The following is an 18,672-nucleotide window of genomic DNA, read 5'->3' as shown; positions in this document are numbered from 1 at the left end:
AAATAAAAGAGACATCAGAGTCTAGACTGCAAACAGGCACTGTGGCTGGGAAGGCTGGGAAGATAGAAGAGGGATGGGGAAAGCAAAAGTTCAGGACAGAGATGCAGGGAGCTACCTCGCCTTTCTCATTTCGAATCCTTCTGTTGAATTCCTTCCCCTCCAGGCACAGGAAATCCTCCCCTGGCTGGATGATGCCACACTTAGCTGCAATAGCCCGGGCAGTGTTGATGTTATCTCCAGTTACCATACGGACTGTAATGCCAGCACGCTGGCATTTTCGAATGGCTTCAGGGACCTGGGAGATATAAGAGTGATGGATGGGGCTGGCAAGACAAGTCCATATTTTGTGTTTGGTACAGATTTGCAGGATCCTAAGTCCCAGCAAATCTGTTAGTACAGTAAACCGTATGGTTGTAGTTCAGGGTTCTTGCAGTGTGGTGTGAAGGAGTTCAAGGGATGGTCTACTGTGGACAAGTACCCTTCCCAGCCCACTAGCCAACTGTTTCCTTCCATCTCCTTCACTGTGCCTGGCCATAGGAATGAGCAGTGACTTAGACCCAACTATGCTGAATGTTTCCCTCTCTTGTCTAGTTTGTTTTTGTGGGGTTTTTTTCAGTATATAACTCAACCATTTTCCTCAGGAATTAATCTTTGTCTCAGCTGTAGATTTTACATAATCTACTCACTAGAGGAAGTGGAACATTACTTGGGGTTACAATGCATGCATTTCTTTTTCAAATAGCATAGTATTCTAGACCTAAAGAGAAAGAAAGAGAACCCCCAAGCACAAAGCACAAAACAGGCCAAGAGGGTGGGAAGCCACAAGAACAGCCTGCAGGTTTTAACATTCCAGTAGTGGGCACATGGAAAGGACAGTTTCCAAACTGTTCAAACACATGATATGTATGGTTCTTCAGGCCCTGGGGATGCAGAAGGAACAAAACAGGCAAGATGGGATAGCATATACACTGGGAAGGAGGAGAGCCAGCTCGGAGTTTAAAGAATTGAATGAGGCAAGGCCTAGATCTTTGAATTCTTTAGCGGGTACCCTGTGAACAGTGGTGGGCTGGCTGCTGAAGCTGAGGAGGAGAGAATGTAGAAGGTATCTAGATTTAGCCTACTCCCTTGGTCTATGGAGACTAGAGTAGGCAAGGTGGACACAGACGGACAGAGTAGTTTGGGGAAGCAAGTGGAGGGTGGTGAGCAAGAGCACAGGAGCCTCTACTTAAGACTTTGACAATGATTCAATAATCAAAGCCAGAACTGTCAGGTGACAGGGAAGGATATGCCTTGAGTAGAGTCTAGCTGTGATAGTTCACTCACTGCCCCCACCGTGTGTGTGTGTGTGTGTGTGTGTGTGTGTGTGTGTGTGTGTGTGTGTTTACGTGTGTGTATGTGGTGTCTCCTTATGCTCAGTCTCAAGGACACATCCTGTTCTCTTAAGGTCTTAAGTGCTGCATAAGATCTTCCATAAAGAGAACTTCGTCCCAGAATCCAGGTGCAGCCACTACTCCAAGCCCTACCCACATAAGCAGTCTCCAAGGCCTACCCACATAAGCAGTCTCCAAGCTCTCAGTCTCCTAGCTGGGTGGTAGGAACACTTCCTCCAAAGGATACTCTCCCTTGCTGAGCAGCCTGTTGCCTCCTTGTCAAGGCCCACACAGCACAGCAGAAAGTAGAGGTCTGTAGAAGGTCCCAGGTCAACTCCAGTCATCCGTTGGACTTTCTGTGGACATAGCTCTTTGTCTCCCTCTGGTGGCCATCATGTACTTTCCAGGGCCCAGTAAATTTGACTAAAACCCATGGAGGTTTTGCTGGTCCCCTGTGCTTGCCCCAGAACCAGGACTTGATGTCAGGTCTCCCCAGTAACTTTATGGCTAAATTCCCTCTCAACCACTTTAAGCCACAAAGGAACTGACCTTGTTCCCTGGACCTCTCTGTCATCACCCAGACTGAGATAGGATCTTCCTGTCCTGAGTTTCTACCCCAGATTCCCCAAAGTACTCACTGAGGTTGGGTCCTGGTTGTGTCTTTTTTTAATACTTGTCTGTGTTTCACATTTTCTGAGGTGAAAATCTTCAAAAATATCACTGCACAGCTGGTCCTGGGCCTCTGGTGCCAGCCCAGCCTAGGCCTCTGGTGCTCACTGTGTTTCTCACTCCATTCCCAACTGAGTACAGGGATGTTCTGCTGATATTGGTCCATGTCTACTCTTTAGATTCAGGGAGTATTTGCTTTAGAACCAAATGCCTTTGCTTTGTGATCCTGTATACAAAGCTTCTCATCCCCTGTCATAGCCAAAGCTCCAGGCTAATGGGTAGGATCAAGTAGTCTAACATGAAGGAGATACCAACAGACAGGGCTAGGAAGATAGAGGGCCCTTTCACAGTATTTTCATGAGGATCCTTTCACAAAAATCTCCCATTTTAAAGACCAGCAAATACAACCACCACACAAAAAGTGCTCAGATCAAAGGTTTTAGTGACCTTCCTATGTCAAGGCCATTATTTTGTGTTTGCTTCAGCCACATGACTCTTGAGGTCTATCTGCACCCAAATCTTGTCTCTAGCACAGCTGCAAACTCCCATAGGTTCCATAGAACTCCCATAGGTCAGGGACAAGAGAGTTTGGCAAGGGGATCAAAGGCATGGAGGAAGGTCCCATGGCCCTGAGAGACTCCACGTCTCTGTTTTCCATGCTGCTTTATCTATAAATAGGACAGGAAGAGGTATAACATCTAGGAAGGTGGGTGAAAGTGGATCTTGCCATGTGTTTGTATGCCAAGCCGACAGTGTGCAGGTCCAGTGTGGAAAAAGCTACCTTGCCACCTATTGGACAACCTTGAACCTGGGAAATAGCTACTACAGCAGCTTCCAGAAAGGGGGCAGCTACCTCAGGTCGCACAGGGTCCTCGATGCCCACGACAGCTATGCAGGTAAGGTCACCCACCACCTCATTCTCATTGTCCCAGTCCGGTTCCTGGATAGCAGAGAAGTCCCTGTAGGCGATGCATATGGTGCGGAGGCCATCACAAGCCATAGGCTCAATGATCTTCTTTACCATGTCATCCCGGTCCCGAGGACGAAATCCTCGGAGTTCACCATTGCTGTTTAAGATGTTTGTACACCTGGGGCAGGGGAGAGGTAGTGGGGTAGAGACAGGGAGTGAACAAGAGGAAACAGTGCCAGTCACACTGGATTAGGATGGGACCTTAACCAATGACATTATTAAAAACAAACAAACAAACAACAGGATGCAGAGGTGCACAGACAGGGGAGAAGACCATGTGATGACCTGTGAGAAACTGGAGGGATACAGCTGCCTACTAGCAGTATTATTTGGGAGAGGCAAGCAAAGATCCCCTCTTCCCACTCTAAGAGAGAGCACACTGCTTATACCTTTAGGTTTCTGGCCATCAGAAATGTGAGGTAATAAATTTCTGGAGGGAGGAAGGGAAGGAGAGAGAGAGAGAGAGAGAGAGAGAGAGAGAGAGAGAGCGCCAAAAGGCAGAACTAGGTTATTGTTCCTTAGTAGTTGTCTTTTTTTTTTTTTTTTTGTTTTGGAGACAGCCTCTCCCTGACCTAGAGCTTGCCAAGCAGGGTAGGCTAGCTGGCCAGAGAGCCTCAAGGATCAACCTATTTCTGCTCTGCCTCCCCAGTGTTGGAATTATCAGCTTTTTGCATGGTTTCTGGTGATCAGACTCAGGCCCTTGAGTTTTTTGAGGCAAAAACTTTACCAATTCAGTTGTAAGTCTAAGACTTATGCTTTCTTAAGCCACCAGGTTTGGGGCCATTTGTTACAGCAACCTGTGATCACTCACACACTGGTTGGCTAAGAGACCCAGGCAAAAGATGGCAGCTTGAAGCTTACTGTAGCTTTCCTACAGATTCTTTAGGACAAAGGATTGGAATGTATGTGAAACCCAAGTGCAATGGACAGTCATCTGGAACTACAAAGCAGGAACAACACACAGCAGCAGCAACCTCAGTCCCAGCTTGATAGTCTGGGAGCTTCCAAAAGGACAGGCCTAGGGAACAGAGCTTCAGAAAAGTTGTGGTTAAACTGAATGGAGTCTTATTTGGCAGGTGCCACAAGGAAATTGACAAAGCTGGCTGATGAGGTTGGGGATAGACAGCAAAATTAACAAAAACCACCGAAGGCTGAAATTTTCCTGGTCATGGATTCACTCATGGAATTCTCTCAGCACTCCCAGTAGATCCAGTTTCCCAGGATCTCCATATCACATAAGGAAACTGAGCTGGCAGGATAGAGGAATAACTTTCTTATGTTCCACAGTCAGCAAAGAACAGAGTGGATGTTGGTTGGCCTCAGCTTCAGGCTCATAGTACCATCAAAGAAGCAGCATAGAAAAGGGTCAGGAATCCCAAATGCAGTCTTTCCTCCTACCCCAGTAGAGCCTGTTCCATGGGCTGCAGATGCTGTGACTAGGCTGTTTTGGTGACAGTATTCTGAGTACAACAACCAAGTAAAGATGCACTGTGTGGCCAGGTCTGCTGAGAGCATGGAATAGGCTGAGTCTGGGGGCACAGAAGTCTGGTGTCCTGTTGAGGATTCTCTTTCCAAGGCCCTTGAGGATAGATGGAGGGACCCATATGGGTGAGGCAGAAGGATTCAGGAAAAGAGAAAGGCCAAGACCTAGGTGAAGTGTGTAGGATGAGAAGAGGTAGGAGGACCAGGGATGCTCAGGGGCAAGGTTTCACACTCCTTCCCTCCTTCAGGTTTTGTATAGTTTCACTGAGATACAATTCACAAATCATACAGTTCACCAATTAAGGTGTACAATTTAACAAATTGTAGTATATCTTTAGATACATGCAATCATCACCACAGTCAGCTTTAGACTATTTTCATCATCTCTGAAAGAAACCCCACTTCAGATACAGTTGCACATGGCTGTTGTCCTTGAACTGAAGAAGTTAAGGCAAAAGGACTTCAAGTTCCATGCTAGCCTGAACTACAGAGTGAAGAGTGTCTCAAAAAAACAAACCAAATGGGGACTGATGAAGTGGCTCAGAGGTGCTTGCTGCCTGCCCCATGACCTGAGTTCAATCCTGGGGACCCACATGGTAAAGGGAGAGAACAGACTCTCTGGTCCTGTGACTTCTACTTGTATGTACACATGCATGTACATGTAACACACACATGAACTCACACAAACAATAAAGTAGGAACTAGGGAAATGGCTCAACTATTAATAGCACTGGCTGCTCTTCCACAGGATAGGAGTTTGATTCTCAGCACACACATAATTACCTGTAACTCCAGTTTTCAGGGGATTTGATGCCCCCTTCTGGTTTCCATGGGCAATATATGCATGTGGTACACAGACATACATGGACCACAGACATATGCACAGGCAAAATCCTTTTATACATTAAAAATAGAGGATGGAAACATGGCTCAGTTATTAAGAGTAGTAGCTGTTCTTCCAGAGGATCTTGAATTGAATCCTAGCACTCACATGGAAGCTTATAACTGCTATAACCCCAGTTCAAAGTGCTCCAAATGCCCCTTCTAGTCTCCATGGGCACTGTACACACATGGCGCATAGACATACATACAGACAAGACACCCATATGCATAATTCAACAATAATTAAAAATGTAATAAAACCAAAGATAAGAAAGTAAATATACAAACATCAACAGCAAAAACAGACAAATTGGATTTCATCATGATTTGAAAATATCTATGCATCTACAGACATTATTGGGAGAGTGAAAAGATAAAATTATATGTTTAATGAGGACTTAGTAGTCAGCATAAGCAAAAAATTTTAAAGCACAACAAAAAGACAACCCAACTCTGTAGCATGGTCTTCCAAACATTTCCTAACTCCAACCACAAGTTAATCCTAAGTTTTCTTCCACAGGACCTGGTATGGTGAAAGCAGTGATCCTAGTTATTGGTACCAGTTTCCTAAATATCCCTCAGTACATTCAAGGTAATAGTCAAAGTGAATTATCACATAAATGCCTAGGAATAAGACAGTTGGGTCACATGGCAGTGCTATACATAACTTTCTGAGAAACCATAAAATATAAAAAAATATTTTCCAAGATTATACCAGTGTGTGTGTGTGTGTGTGTGTGTGTGTGTGTGTAAACAGGTATAAAAGTACATGTATGTACATGCATGTGTAGGCCAAAGGTCACCCTGGATATTTTCCTCAATTACTCTTCACTGTAGTTTCTGGACAGAGCTTTTCACTGAACCTGGAGCTCATCCATTTAGCTAGCATGCCTGCCCAATGAACTCCAGTCAACCATGTGCCTCTCTCCCCATCACCACTGCCCCTACCCTTCAATCCATGGACCAAGTTACAGATGTGTGCTACTGTCACTCACATCTTTTATATGAATGCTGGTCTTTTTGCTTGGTGTGGCAGGTACTTTAACACTGAGCCATCTCCCCAGCCCTGGAAATACTGTTTTATAGTCCCATCAGAAACACAGAAATATTCTAATATCTTCTCACTCTTAGTGGTATTTCTAGTCTTCAAGAAATGTAAATTGAAATTACCCAAAGACCCAGCTTTCCATCCAATAGAATGGCAACAACAAGATTAAGCCTAGAATGTTCTAAGAGCTTACCAGGTAATTCTGATGGGAACTCAGAGGACTAGAATGCTAATAGGGGTGTAAATGGTAAAGCCTGTGCTTGCAAGATTTCAAATGAGAACAAGGACAATATTGAAAAGTAGACTAGAGACCATTTGTATTATGCTATGAAAAAGATCTTGTCTACACTTTTGTTCATGCCCTCACATTCAGTGTGAGGTTAAATTTAAAGGTGATAGACTAATCTGGCAGAGGAAATTTCGAGCAGCCCAGCATTCAGTTTGTGGCATAGGCACAATGTAACGTGATCAGAGCAAAAAACAAAGAAAGCTGGTGAGATGGTTCAGCAGGTAAAAATTTGATCCCAGAACCTACATTGTGGAAGGAAGTAACCAACTCCCACATTAGTCTAGCCTCTACATATGTGCACATAACACACACAGACACAGACACAGACACAGACACAGACACAGACACAGACACAGACACACACACACACACACACACACACAGAGAGAGAGAGAGAGAGAGAGAGAGAGAGAGAGAGAGAGAGAGAGAGAGAGAGAGAGCAGATCTGCTATAAAGTTCCAGCCAAGGAGCATGTTACTGAATGATAGTGCCACTTTAGAAGGTCAAGCATTGCACGATGTCTGGAGAGAATCTCAGAAATTGGCAAGGCCACAGTTCAGAGATGTAAAAATACAAGTTGTTTTCAAAGACTATGTAGGGCAGAGTCTTTTGAGAGGACAGCTCCAGGATATCCTTCTTGTCCCAATCTGACTAGTGAACTATTTTGGGGGGATTATTCATCTAGCAAGGGACTCACGCCACTGCAGCCATGGTTCATATGGGCCCATATGTAGCTCAAGCTAGTGGTTGTTGGCCTTGGCATCCTGTGTGGTGATTTGTCAGATGTTCAGAAGGTAAGAGTTGCAGGGTTGTAGATCCTTCCACCTAGATTTTAATGGAAAGCCTGGGGAGCCAGGAGATAGATGTGTGGTCAGGATACTTCTAGGTAGTGCACTCAGCTGTAAGGGAGAAGCTGAAGTTGCAGTGAAGACTGCAGAAAGCTGGAGATGCCTAGACTATGTAACTTCTGCTGAAGAAAGATACAGAAAGCTAGCCCAAGAGAAGGGCTAGCAAGAGCAGAGAGGTAGGGCTGTCTGAGACCTTTGTAGACATACATGACCCCAAATGTGAGAACAACCCAGTTGTCTGACAATAGACAAATGGATTAATCAAATGCTAGCCCCCAGCCACCCAACCCCTGGATCCTTCTTCCTGTTACACACTCACTTTTTGAGCAGGATCTCTGAGGCTCCCTTGCTGAAGAGGCGGAAGCCACCATCAGGCATTCGGATAACTGTGCTCATGGACTTGCGAACTGAGTTGAAGGTGTACACTTTGTAAAGCTGATCTTCTGGTATCTGTTCCCGTACAGGTTGGAAGTCACGTTTCAGGTCCAAGATGAAGCCCAAAAGAGCACACTCTGTTTTGTTGCCCACTTGGCGTGGGAGAGCGCCTTCTTTCTCTGGAGGCTGTAGGCAAGAATAGTCAGCTTGGCATCAGGGCCCAGAGTACCTTCTGTTCCACCCCTAAGGCCAAGGTTCTCATCCAGTCTTGGCCATTGTGTAGCTTGAGGGCGGTGGCATGGAGCACAGGGAGGGCACCCATGCTGACTACACAGGCTATGCGATCTGCAAAGTAGCCCTTTATAGCTTTTCTTTTTTTTTTTTTTCTTTTTGGTTCTTTTTTTTTTCGGAGCTGGGGACCGAACCCAGGGCCTTGCGCTTCCTAGGCAAGCACTCTACCACTGAGCTAAATCCCCAACCCCCCTTTATAGGTTTTCTATTATTTACCATGCTTGGAAAGGATGTCTAGAGCCCACCTGCCCTACCCAACAGTGGGAGTACTCTGTCAAAGTTCTTGCTTTTGCTTGTTTTGTTGAGATGGGATCTGTCTCTGGCCTGGAGCCCTAAGCTCTGCTTGTCTTTCCCTCCCCAGTGCAGGGATTACAAGCAGGCTGTTGCCTAGCTTCTTCTTTTAAAAGCACAGGTTCTGGTGAGTGAACTCAAGTCTTCATGCTTGTAAGGCAAACACTTTGTGGACTAAGTAAATACTGACTCTTCAACCTTCATCTTTGCTTTTCTCCTCTGCTCTGTGTTTCCTTTTATAGTATGGTTGGGCAAACCCAGAGCTTCATGAACAGTAGGCAAATTCTTTACCAATACCACTCAGCTATTTCCCCAGCAACCTAAAGTTTACAAGTGGGCCTAGTGGACTCCTCAGGGAAGTTTATGCCATGCCACCAGCCCTGCACCCTCTCTCATTTGCCCTTCTAGCCATGCTCACTAGAATTTTGGTGGTGTAGGCACTGTTGATGGAGATGGCATGAACCAGAAGGTCGAGGATCTTGGGGGTCAGGGCGCTGGGAGCTGGAATCTCTTTGTAGTGGGTGTCTCCTAGGTAGGACTGAACCACTGTCATACGGTTGGTGGTGAGTGTGCCTGTCTTGTCAGAACAGATGGCTGTGGCATTGCCCATGGTCTCACAGGCATCCAGGTGGCGTACCAGGTTATTGTCCTTCATCATTTTCTGTAATGGGCAAATGTGGTATAGGAGATGCTTCAGTTGTTTACTCATAAGGATAAAGACAACATGAGTAAGTAACACAAACAGTCCATTGTTGACGTCAGCCACCTCTGGGCTGGGTGGTAGTCAAACTGAGAGAGTAGGTATATAAGATCCAACAGCTGCCATCAGACAGTGAACAGTAAGCTTCCAGGAAGCTCTCTGCACCGCTGACTTGAAAATTATCTTTTAGAGCTCCCTTTTCAATTTCCTGCTATCTGTTTTCTTCCACACCCCACTTGTTCTTCTTTACTCTCCCACTATCTCTCAGTGTCTCAGAACCTTTTCTGAGGCCTCTCAGCTTGTTTTCTGCTCCCTTCACTGTCTTAGCATTAGGTCGGTACAGTAGGACCCTCTGCTAGTATGTATTAGTGAAGTCTATCTTTCCCAGTACCTTTCCTCCTTCCAAAGGCATCCCCAGCCTTCCCTAGTCCCCACTATACCTAACGTGCCCACTGATAATCCTACTCCAGTTTTGGGGGTCTATGTGATGGAATTAATTGTAAGTAGTAATAGCATTACCTTAACAGAGTAAGCCAAGGAGATAGTAACAGCAAGAGGCAGGCCCTCAGGGACAGCCACAACCAACACAGTGACTCCAATAATGAAAAACTTCACAAAGTACTGCACATACACTGGTGTGCACTCTGCCAGCCACACCCGGCCATCCACAACGAAGGTCTCAATCACAAAGTAGAGGACCAGAATGATGACAGTGATAGCAGACATCACCAATCCTGTTCAGCCATTGTGGAGAGGGGAGAAAAGTAGGGAAGAAAAGGTGAGGGCAATGCAGTCATCCTGGCCTGAGCCCAGCCATGGCCTTTGCAAAGGGTTGATAGATTTGAGCCATCTTTTGAGATAAACAACTCAAGGGATGACTGTATGGAATGAGAGGTCCTGAGGTAGCCTTTACTCCAGTTTCCCCAGGACAGTGTGACACAAAGAGCAGAAAGCTGAGGGTATGAGATGTCATCTGTAAGGGGCTAGCCATCTTCAGGTGTTGAGCCTCTGGACAGCAGACCCTCGATAAAGTTAGCTGCCTCCTGACTATGATGTGGCCAGAAGACTTGAGTCAGGGAGTCTGCTAGGTAATATGAGAGTGTGTGACTTAGGCCACATTGGGGTGCAGAGTGGTAAACCAGAACTTGACAGTCATGCTTGACTCTGGCCTGCACCTCTGACCCTACAGTATATGCCACAGTCTTCTGGAATACTGTCCACTTCTCTGCATATGAACTTGCATTAGGGCCAGGACAAAATTTTATTCATTGCATTCACAGCATCTGGAACTGATACGACTTCCAGGAGCCCACTGTCCTCCAGGACCCTGCCCTGCTGCCTCTGGCTGAACCTACCTGCTTTCCCAATCTGCACAGCCAGTTTTGTGAGCTTCCCTTGCAGGACTGACTTCTCCTTCTTGGGTACGTTGGCTTTCTTCTTTTCCCGCTCCTCCATTTCCCCACCCTCGGCACTCTTCAGGGGCTGCATTTCCATGGCAACAGCCCCATCCTGCTTCTTAGCTGTACATAAAGGAAACCCTTGGATGATATTAGGGCCTAGCACGGGTAAAGGGGTTACAAAGGGCTCTCACAAGGAAATACATGTCTCATCATATGGGATTTAATGGATCAGTTTTAATGTCAACTTTTGAAAAGGGAATCTGTAGGCCTTCCTCTGTTGTATCCTAAGCCCAGGCCCTTCTGAGGTAGGCAGATAACTGCAGCACTGTCTAAGGTGGGACAGAGAGATAGTTCTTTTGTGGGAAGGGTGGACAGACACCAGCACAAGTAACTTGTGCACAGGCAAGGTGGTCAGTCCTGGATGCCCCAAATCTCAGTACCTGAGAGGAGTCCTGTGGCTGGTCCAAGGAATGTTCTGGAACCAAAATCTGACTCATTTAACCACAAATGTCTAAGCTACCCCCACTTTCCCTTCAGGGACACTAAGGAGCCCTAGTATACACTCCTCTTAGCACCCCTGCTCATACTGCATCCTCCCAAGTGCTCTTAGGTAAGCTTGTTCTGACCTGATCTTTCCCTACCCCCTCTTGGATCAGGGCACTCCCCTAATTCCTTCTTTTTAGACACCTCAATTCATTCTTGCTGCATTTGTGGTGGTGGCATAGATGCTAAAAGTAATCATACCGCCCCCCCACCTACTTCCTCCACTCTTCCTAAAGAAACTGCTGCCTAACCTAGTAGTTGTGGGGGTGTCCCCTGTTTTTTTCCCTCTCATTATGCATCCCTTCACCTCACCTGGTAGCCCAAAGCCACTTACCAGAGCTCCTTCCTCCTAGCAGCCTTGAGGACATTCCTGGTCCTGTCTAGCTGTGTCACTCTAGCTTTGTGTCCCCATCTATTGTTATCCCACCAAGCAAGGGCCCCAGACATCAGAATGTCTCCTTCACCCAAAGCCCTACCAATCTGTTATCTTCCAGGCTCCAGCTTGCTCCTCTTACCTGGGATACTCACAGAGCTAGCACCCAGGGATTTTGACAAGTTACCCTCTCTATGCCTCAGATTCATCATCTGGCCGAAGTGGTCCCAGGGTGTCCATTCATGGGTAATTCTCATTTGTGGATAAGCTCAAGCCATGCCTGATGGCCTTGGCACTGACCAGCTGTTTTCCAGGTGGCTCGTCTAGGCTTCAGGAAAGCAGTGTCTGGTAGAAACTGAAGCAGCCTCCAAGGGTGTCCCCCTTCACTGCCAAGCCAGTATGGGACTTCGGGGCCCACTCACCTGTCTTTAGGTGCTGCTTCTTCCCTGGTAGCAGGTGGTCCCTCCCCATCCCCCTTTGTCCCTCTCCTCCCCCAGGCTCAGGCTCCTCAGCTGCCCTGAGCCATGTACACACACACACAAACACACACACAGATACACACACACACACACACACACACACACACACACACACGTTACCTCTGGTTTGGCTACTGTCCATCGCCCCATCCTGCTGCTTGCCTACAATGGAAGAGGAATGACAGACACGAAGAGACTTGAGAACACCGGTGTGGCCATGACATACACAGAAGCGCAGAAGAATAGGAAGAGTTTGGATACATGTGGCAATTTGTGGCTATAAGGGGTAGAGGAGGGAAGAAGACACCCAATTTCTGGTGGCTGAGACCTTGCCTAAGGAGGGGCTTTCTTGATGGTCTACTCTTTCCAGGAGCAAGCCCCTGTCCAGTGTTTTCTTGACCTTAGCCCCACAATTGAGTTTCTAAAGCCAGTTGGGCCCCAGGTCAGGGAAAGTATCTGTGGACAGGTTCTAGAAGCCCCACTGCCCTAAGTGGGTCCTCTCTTTAAATATCTGATCTTTTGTACCCAACAAGAGGTAACTCCCAAGCCCTGGACCAATCCAACCCTTCTACTCTTCTCTGAGGCCACTGACAGCAGGTATGTGTGTTTTAATGAAATAATGGCTCTGTCTGTTTCAGGGACCTGTTGGGCATACTCAAACTATGGGTCCAGGGCCACTGTGCAGAGGAGGCCTAAGCATTGGACACCTAGGAGCACTAGGGAAAAGGTACAAAGACTGAACTCCAGGTAGCTCTGTCTGAAGCCTCAGATTTGATACAGCCCATAGTGACAGCCACTTTTTCTGAGGGCTGCACAGCTCCAGTGGCAGTTAGAGGAATTCATCTGGGAGACACATCTGCCCTAGCCCCTATTTACAGCGGAATCTGGCAACATAGGATTAATTCCCATTCAGTAGCTCATGCCTCTAGAGACTCAAAGGACAGACTGGGTGTCAGATACCTACTAGACAATGGAACACACTGGGTCTAGGTTCCCAAGAATGAAAGAGACACTTCCAACCAGAAGTATGGAATATATTGGACCTTTTGTGCATGTTTGGAGTAGTTTAGAGGTGAGGGAGAATTCTTTTATTTATTTATATGTGTGCTCATGTGTTATTTATTTGTGTGTGTGTGTGTGTGTGTGTGTTTGTGTGTGTGTGTGTGTGGTGTATCTGTCCATGTCAGTGAAGGCCAGGAGATGACACTGGGACCTCTGGAGCTGCAATTGCAGGTAGTTACAGCTCAATAAGGTGCTAGGAAGCAAAGTGCTCTTAACCACAGAGGCATCTCTCCAGTCTCATGAAGGAGACAGATTTCCAAGAGAGATATTTTTGGATACAGGAGGACAATGAAATGACAATAGAATGCAAGGAGGAAGCTCTCAACCTGTAGACATCTAGAGAAGATTGACTACAATGCTAACCTGCAAAGGGGGAAAGCAAGGGCTCCAGAGAGTGGAGGTAGCTTGGAGTAAAGCACAACATGGAAGGCGAGGGAGGGACTCTGGAAGAAATCATTTTAAGAGACAGGGATAGAGGATAAAGGTGGCAGACTGACAGGGAGCAACTTCAGAGTATGAGCAATGAGTTGACAGAACCACAACCACAGGAGTAAGTGAGACAGTAGAAGAGGGAAACACAAGAAGAGATAGGTGCTGTTCCTCCAGCTCCTCGGGGTACTCCTCCAGGAAGCTGGTCCACTCTGATTCCCTAGGTCTCACAACCTAGGAGTGTTGTAGAAGTGCAAAGAGCCTGTGTGGGAGTATCTGGATGAGGAATAATCAAGTTCAAATAGGAGGGAGGGGACTAGGACCAAGCTGTGAAGAATATTTAAGGGACAGAGCAGGAGCTCAGGAGCTTGGAAAGGAGCTATGGGGGACAGACATCAGGAAAGTGCAGGCTATGGCAGTTCAAGGAAGAGACTCTTGCCTTCAAGGGGAGGGGGTGGATTTCCTAGAGGGCCTTATGTGTGAAGGGCTCCCTGTCAACCAAGCAGAATCAAGAAGGTACCAAGCAAGTTCATCTATATTGGGGACTCAAACTAAGCCTGGCTGAGCTTACCAGTGCATTCCTGGAGCACACATTAAAGTTGTGGGATAACACTGGGAGGAGCTTAGGGGAGATAGGGGGCTTGGTGTAGGTGGAAGAAGATCAAAAGCAGGAGGTGCCCATATAGGGAGGCACAGGACCGACTGCCAGGAAACAAGGATAAGGACAATGGAAGCTTTTTGATGATAGTAGCCCTGTCAGTTCATGTCTCTCTGCCCCTAGGGACAGGGGGATTTAAGAGGTGACCTAAGGCTAGGACTAGTAACTTGTTGTTCCTCATACTGGTCTGTCCCTGTATAGTCTAAGACCAATTGTTCTGGCTCCAGGTCCTCTAAGATGGGCAGGCATGCATCTGGAAATGCCTGGTTCCTGGTCACCTGGGGCTGTGGGAAAGAACTGAAGATAAATTGCTTACCAGAGCTATGGCATATGCCTGAGTCACAGAGGACCAGGGCCTGGTACAGGGAAGCTCTGTAACTCCATGGTTTTAAGTGACATGGCTGGGAGAAGGCGTATAGTAGCTTTGTGCTAGGGAGCCCAGAGTCATAAGGTAGAGTCTCTAAATTTCTATTTCTATCCATTACTGTTCCCAGGGCAGGGCTACCACTTTCTGGAGAGCCTACCTTTCCAACTCCATCCACGCCCTCTTGTCCTGCTATCATCTGGAGTCCTATTCCTATCTGCTCAGGAGACTTTTCCAGTGATTCTGCCTGTCCCTCAACAAGATCTTCTGTATGGGAGCTGAGAACCTTGAGAGAGGGCATGAGGACCCTAGCAGCATCTTTGTTGTTGTTTCTCTCTCTCTCTCTCTCTCTCTCTCTCTCTCTCGCTCTCGCTCTCGCTCTCGCTCTCGCTCTCGCTCTCGCTCTCGCTCTCGCTCTCGCTCTCGCTCTCTCGCTCTCTTTTTGAGGCAGGGTTTCTTTGTGTAGCCCCAGCTGTCCTGGAACTCACTATATAGACCAGGCTGGCCTCAAACTCAAAGAGATCAATCTGCTTTTGCCTCCTAAGTGTGAGGATTAAAGGTGTGTGCCACTATTCAAAGTGAGGTAAGAGGTTACATTTCTGTGACCACACTCTACCCCAGGTACAGATATACCAAAGCCATCAGGGAATAGACAATTAAGGAAAGATGCCCTTACACAGGGGTCATTGGCCTGCTGGCTCTTATGGAAAAATACCAGAAGGATCCCTAAGAAGAACGCAGATAAAGAAGCAAGAACAAGGACATTGAAGAATCTGCCTCATCATCACTGTACATTGGAAGTCATGGCTGCCTTACCTTTCTTGTCTTTCTTCTCCTCCTCCTCTCCACCTGCCCCAAGCAATGTAAAGATGATGCCTGTCTGGGAGTTCACACCAACAGCTGTTACTACCATTCTTCCAGAACCTTCCATGACATGAGTGCCTGGCACAGAAACACAGAGGAACGAAGAGAGATTTGTACAGCCTGGTAGGACATAGGTTGGCTTTTGAGGTTTCCCTGAGGCAAGTATGGGTCTTGCAGAAGTCAGTGTGACTGTTGGCCCCTACATCTAGGCTTTTCTGTCCATTTCCCATTGAGATAAAAGTAGGCTGAGTGAGAACCTTCTAGAAAATGAACAAAGCCCTCACTGGGTCATTTCTAGTCTGGGTGTGGAAGGAGCACAATATTGACCCCAGAAAGTCCTCCCTTCAGTATGTCCTATTTATGATACCAAGGGCCCTCTTGAGCAGGGAAGGCCCATATTTTTGCCCTATGGCTGGAACCACATCACCAGGCCTTCAGTAACCTGCTCATGGCAATGGGTGGCATTCTCAGACTTCCCAAACAACAGGGCTATTCAGGGAGAACCTAGCTAAGGCAAGCCCAGAAGGATGACTTGGCTGGGGGTGCTGGGCCAAATGGCTTTCAAAGTAACCTTACACTTGGCTACGTGGGGAGATGCTCCTCACCTGAGAGCAGCATAGGATCTTTGTCTGCTGATTTGCGCACATGGTCCGACTCGCCGGTCAGGGAGCTCTCGTCGATCTTGAGGTCATTGCCTTGGATGAGCACACCATCGGCAGGCAGAAGATCTCCTATAGGCCATCCCAAGCCAGAACCAGAGGCTATGGATTCCAAGAACCTCCCCACCTTTGCTTTTTCCTGCCTTTTCCAGGGGAGGTCCTGTCATCTGGGAAAGGTCTGGGAGCTGTGCTCTTTCAGCCTCCTCTTTTGAGATGGATCATCCACATGTAACCATGTTGTCCAACTCTCATGGAACAGGGACAATGGTTGTGTGCTGGAGTAGTGGGAGAAGACCTCCTCAGAGGCTATGGGGCCAATGTGGGCACTGTTGTGTCTGAAATTCCTTTTCTGACCCTCCTCACAGTCCCTATGTGCCAATCTCAGGCCCTCTTGGGTGAAAACACACACACTACTGGGGAGGGAGTCTGAGCATGGGAGGAGTTCCTCCGGTTCACCCTTCTCAGAAATGGTATTCAGGCTTTCTTGGCAGAGCAGATGAAGATGGGTATACTTACCGTATTTGACCTGGGCAATGTCCCCTACCACCAGGGCTGCCACAGGGACCTGGAGGAGCTGCCCATTTCGGATGACAGTAAACTTCTGTTCCTGCTCAATTCGGCTCTGAAGACCTCGGAACTGCTTTTCCTTGCTCCAGTCATTGAAGGCTGTGACCAGCACCACACAGATGACAGAGAGTAGGATGGCAGCCCCCTCTATCCAGCCAGCCTCGGCCTCTCCTTCGTCTTCTGCCCCACCAGACACATTCCCACAGGCTGTGTCCAAAGATGAAGAACAACAGAAAGGAAGAAGGGGTGAAGTCATGGAAGCCAAGAGCTAGGACCTGTTCCCAGCCCAGAACCTTTACCCCTTACCTTCACTTTCCTCTCCAGGTGGTGCATAGAAGGAGAGGCCCAGGGAGACGATAGCAGCCACCTCCAGGATGATGAGAGTCACGTCCTGCAGGGCTTCCCACACCAGCTGCAGGAAGGTCTTGGGCTGCTTTGGAGGGATGAAGTTCTGCCCATAGATCTGCCTGCGTTTCTCCAAGTCATTGGTGTTGTCTGCCAGGCCTACACAGTGCCCCAGGAAAGTGGCAGAAGTACAGAAGAAGATGATACCAGCTAATCCTTGCTGCCATTAAGCACTCCTGACTAAGCTGCTGCTGCTGCTGTGACAGTGACTCTCATGGCTCTCTGACCAAAGCCTGTTCCTCTGGAACTCTGGAGTGGATCTTAGAGTAGACAGAGTGGTACAGGCCCGGTACTATAAGCCCCAGGACCAAGCATGGGGACCAAGTACAGCCCTCACAGGGAGTGCCTAGCCTAAGGAAGGGATAGTAGCCTAGGAAAGAAGGTTATCAATTTTTTGATGCACTTGTAGGACAATAGGCCTAGGGAGGGAGGCTCTGGGACTGTGGGATGTCTCAATTGCTGAAACACTAGCCCAGGCCATGCACCTTCTATGTTTGCTATCACTTCCATGTCTAAGCTATCTGGGAGAGATGTTTGCTGAGAAGTTATAATACCCAACATGGGGAGGGTACATGGCAAACGGTAGCTATGACAGCAGCTAGTGGCTTCCTAGGTTGGGGGTGGTAGGTGGGTGAACCAATACCTAGGTGGCTTCAGTGGATTTGTGAGAAGATCACCAATCAAGGGATCCAGGTACTATTAGCCAAGTTTTATGCCAAGTGCCAAAGAAATGGCCAGGGCCCTCTCCAAAGGGATCAGACAAGCTGTCTGTTTCTTAACACTTAGATTCTATGTATCTTACAGAGTGAACTAGGCCCCACAAAGGTCTTCAGGATAAGACTGAGTGTTTGTGACACTGGCACCTTAAAAGTGAAGCAGCCCCTGGACCTTTGCCATCCACTCTATGGCTTACTGTTTTCAAGGTCAGTAAGAGCCACATAGCCTAACTTGCAAAAAGGAGCAAAGCACAGGGGAACCAGGGACCAGGGACATGGGAGTGTCTAGAAGAATAGCTTGTTGAAGAAGATAGAGCAAAGTCTTTTGGAGGTGGATGGAGGTCTACTTTCTAGAAATTTCTCAAGGAAGGAGTAGAGAGAATGAGTGTGAGAGCAAGTTCTTAGGTTCAGAGACCTACTCAGAAGATTATCTGGTGAGGAGACTCTGGGAAGGTGCAAATATAGAGTCAGCAAAGAGAAGAAAAGGTAGAGGTCTGTGCCATTGCATACCAAGCTGTGGCCTGGGAAACTAATTCTCTAGGCTGTGCATAGAGGTTGCCTCACAGTGTGTGTGTGTGTGTGGGGGATTCTAGTGGAGATCAAAAGGACCAGCACCAGGAAAGGACAACAGGGTTGCACAGGGCTGAGGAGAGGATGAGCCAAGGTCCAATGCTCACAGTGCCTGGGTACTTCCTAGGGTTAGGGTTAGGGTTAGGGTTAGGGTTAGGGTTAGGGTTAGGGTTAGGGTTAGGGTTAGACCCAGGCACATAGATTCCCTATACCTTACACCTTTTTAGAGCTCGGCCCTGGGGCCAAACATGAGCTTTGGTCTGGAGACTGCATGAACTTCCACCTAGAGATGCTCTGCGAAGTTCAGTGGCCAGCCTCAATTCTGCCACTTGTCATCCCTGAGAATGAAAAATGGGTATGGCTGAGGC

General features: G+C 47.6%; 1 protein-coding gene across 10 annotated transcripts in view; it reads right to left on the bottom strand.

Moving 5' to 3' along the window:
- Atp2b3 (ATPase plasma membrane Ca2+ transporting 3) overlaps positions 1-18,672 on the bottom strand; it is a 70,647-nt gene that overhangs the window by 27,188 nt on the left and 24,787 nt on the right. For 6 of the 10 annotated variants that reach the window (XR_015646195.1, NM_001431573.1, NM_001431572.1 and 3 more), the window contains 11 exons: positions 16,920-17,117; positions 16,563-16,820; positions 15,993-16,118; positions 15,340-15,465; positions 12,131-12,172; positions 10,571-10,735; positions 9,735-9,949; positions 8,934-9,176; positions 7,878-8,119; positions 2,893-3,127; positions 116-295 (listed from right to left, as the gene is read on the bottom strand). Coding sequence is in view for 9 of the 10 variants with exons in the window: in NM_001431573.1 (NP_001418502.1) it covers positions 116-295; positions 2,893-3,127; positions 7,878-8,119; positions 8,934-9,176; positions 9,735-9,949; positions 10,571-10,735; positions 12,131-12,172; positions 15,340-15,465; positions 15,993-16,118; positions 16,563-16,820; positions 16,920-17,117 (2,030 nt within the window). In the remaining variant the exon portion in view is untranslated. The remainder of the gene's footprint in view (positions 1-115; positions 296-2,892; positions 3,128-7,877; positions 8,120-8,933; positions 9,177-9,734; positions 9,950-10,570; positions 10,736-12,130; positions 12,173-15,339; positions 15,466-15,992; positions 16,119-16,562; positions 16,821-16,919; positions 17,118-18,672) is intronic. The other 4 variants (NM_133288.3, XM_087599269.1, XM_087599267.1 and 1 more) reach the window with 1 other exon arrangement.

This window comes from Rattus norvegicus, chromosome X, assembly GCF_021556685.1.
Source record: "Rattus norvegicus strain SHRSP/BbbUtx chromosome X, alternate assembly SHRSP_T2T, whole genome shotgun sequence".
NCBI lineage: Eukaryota > Metazoa > Chordata > Mammalia > Rodentia > Muridae > Rattus > Rattus norvegicus.
The sequence above is the reverse complement of the archived record's forward strand: the minus strand, read 5'-3'. Positions and strand labels throughout refer to the sequence as shown.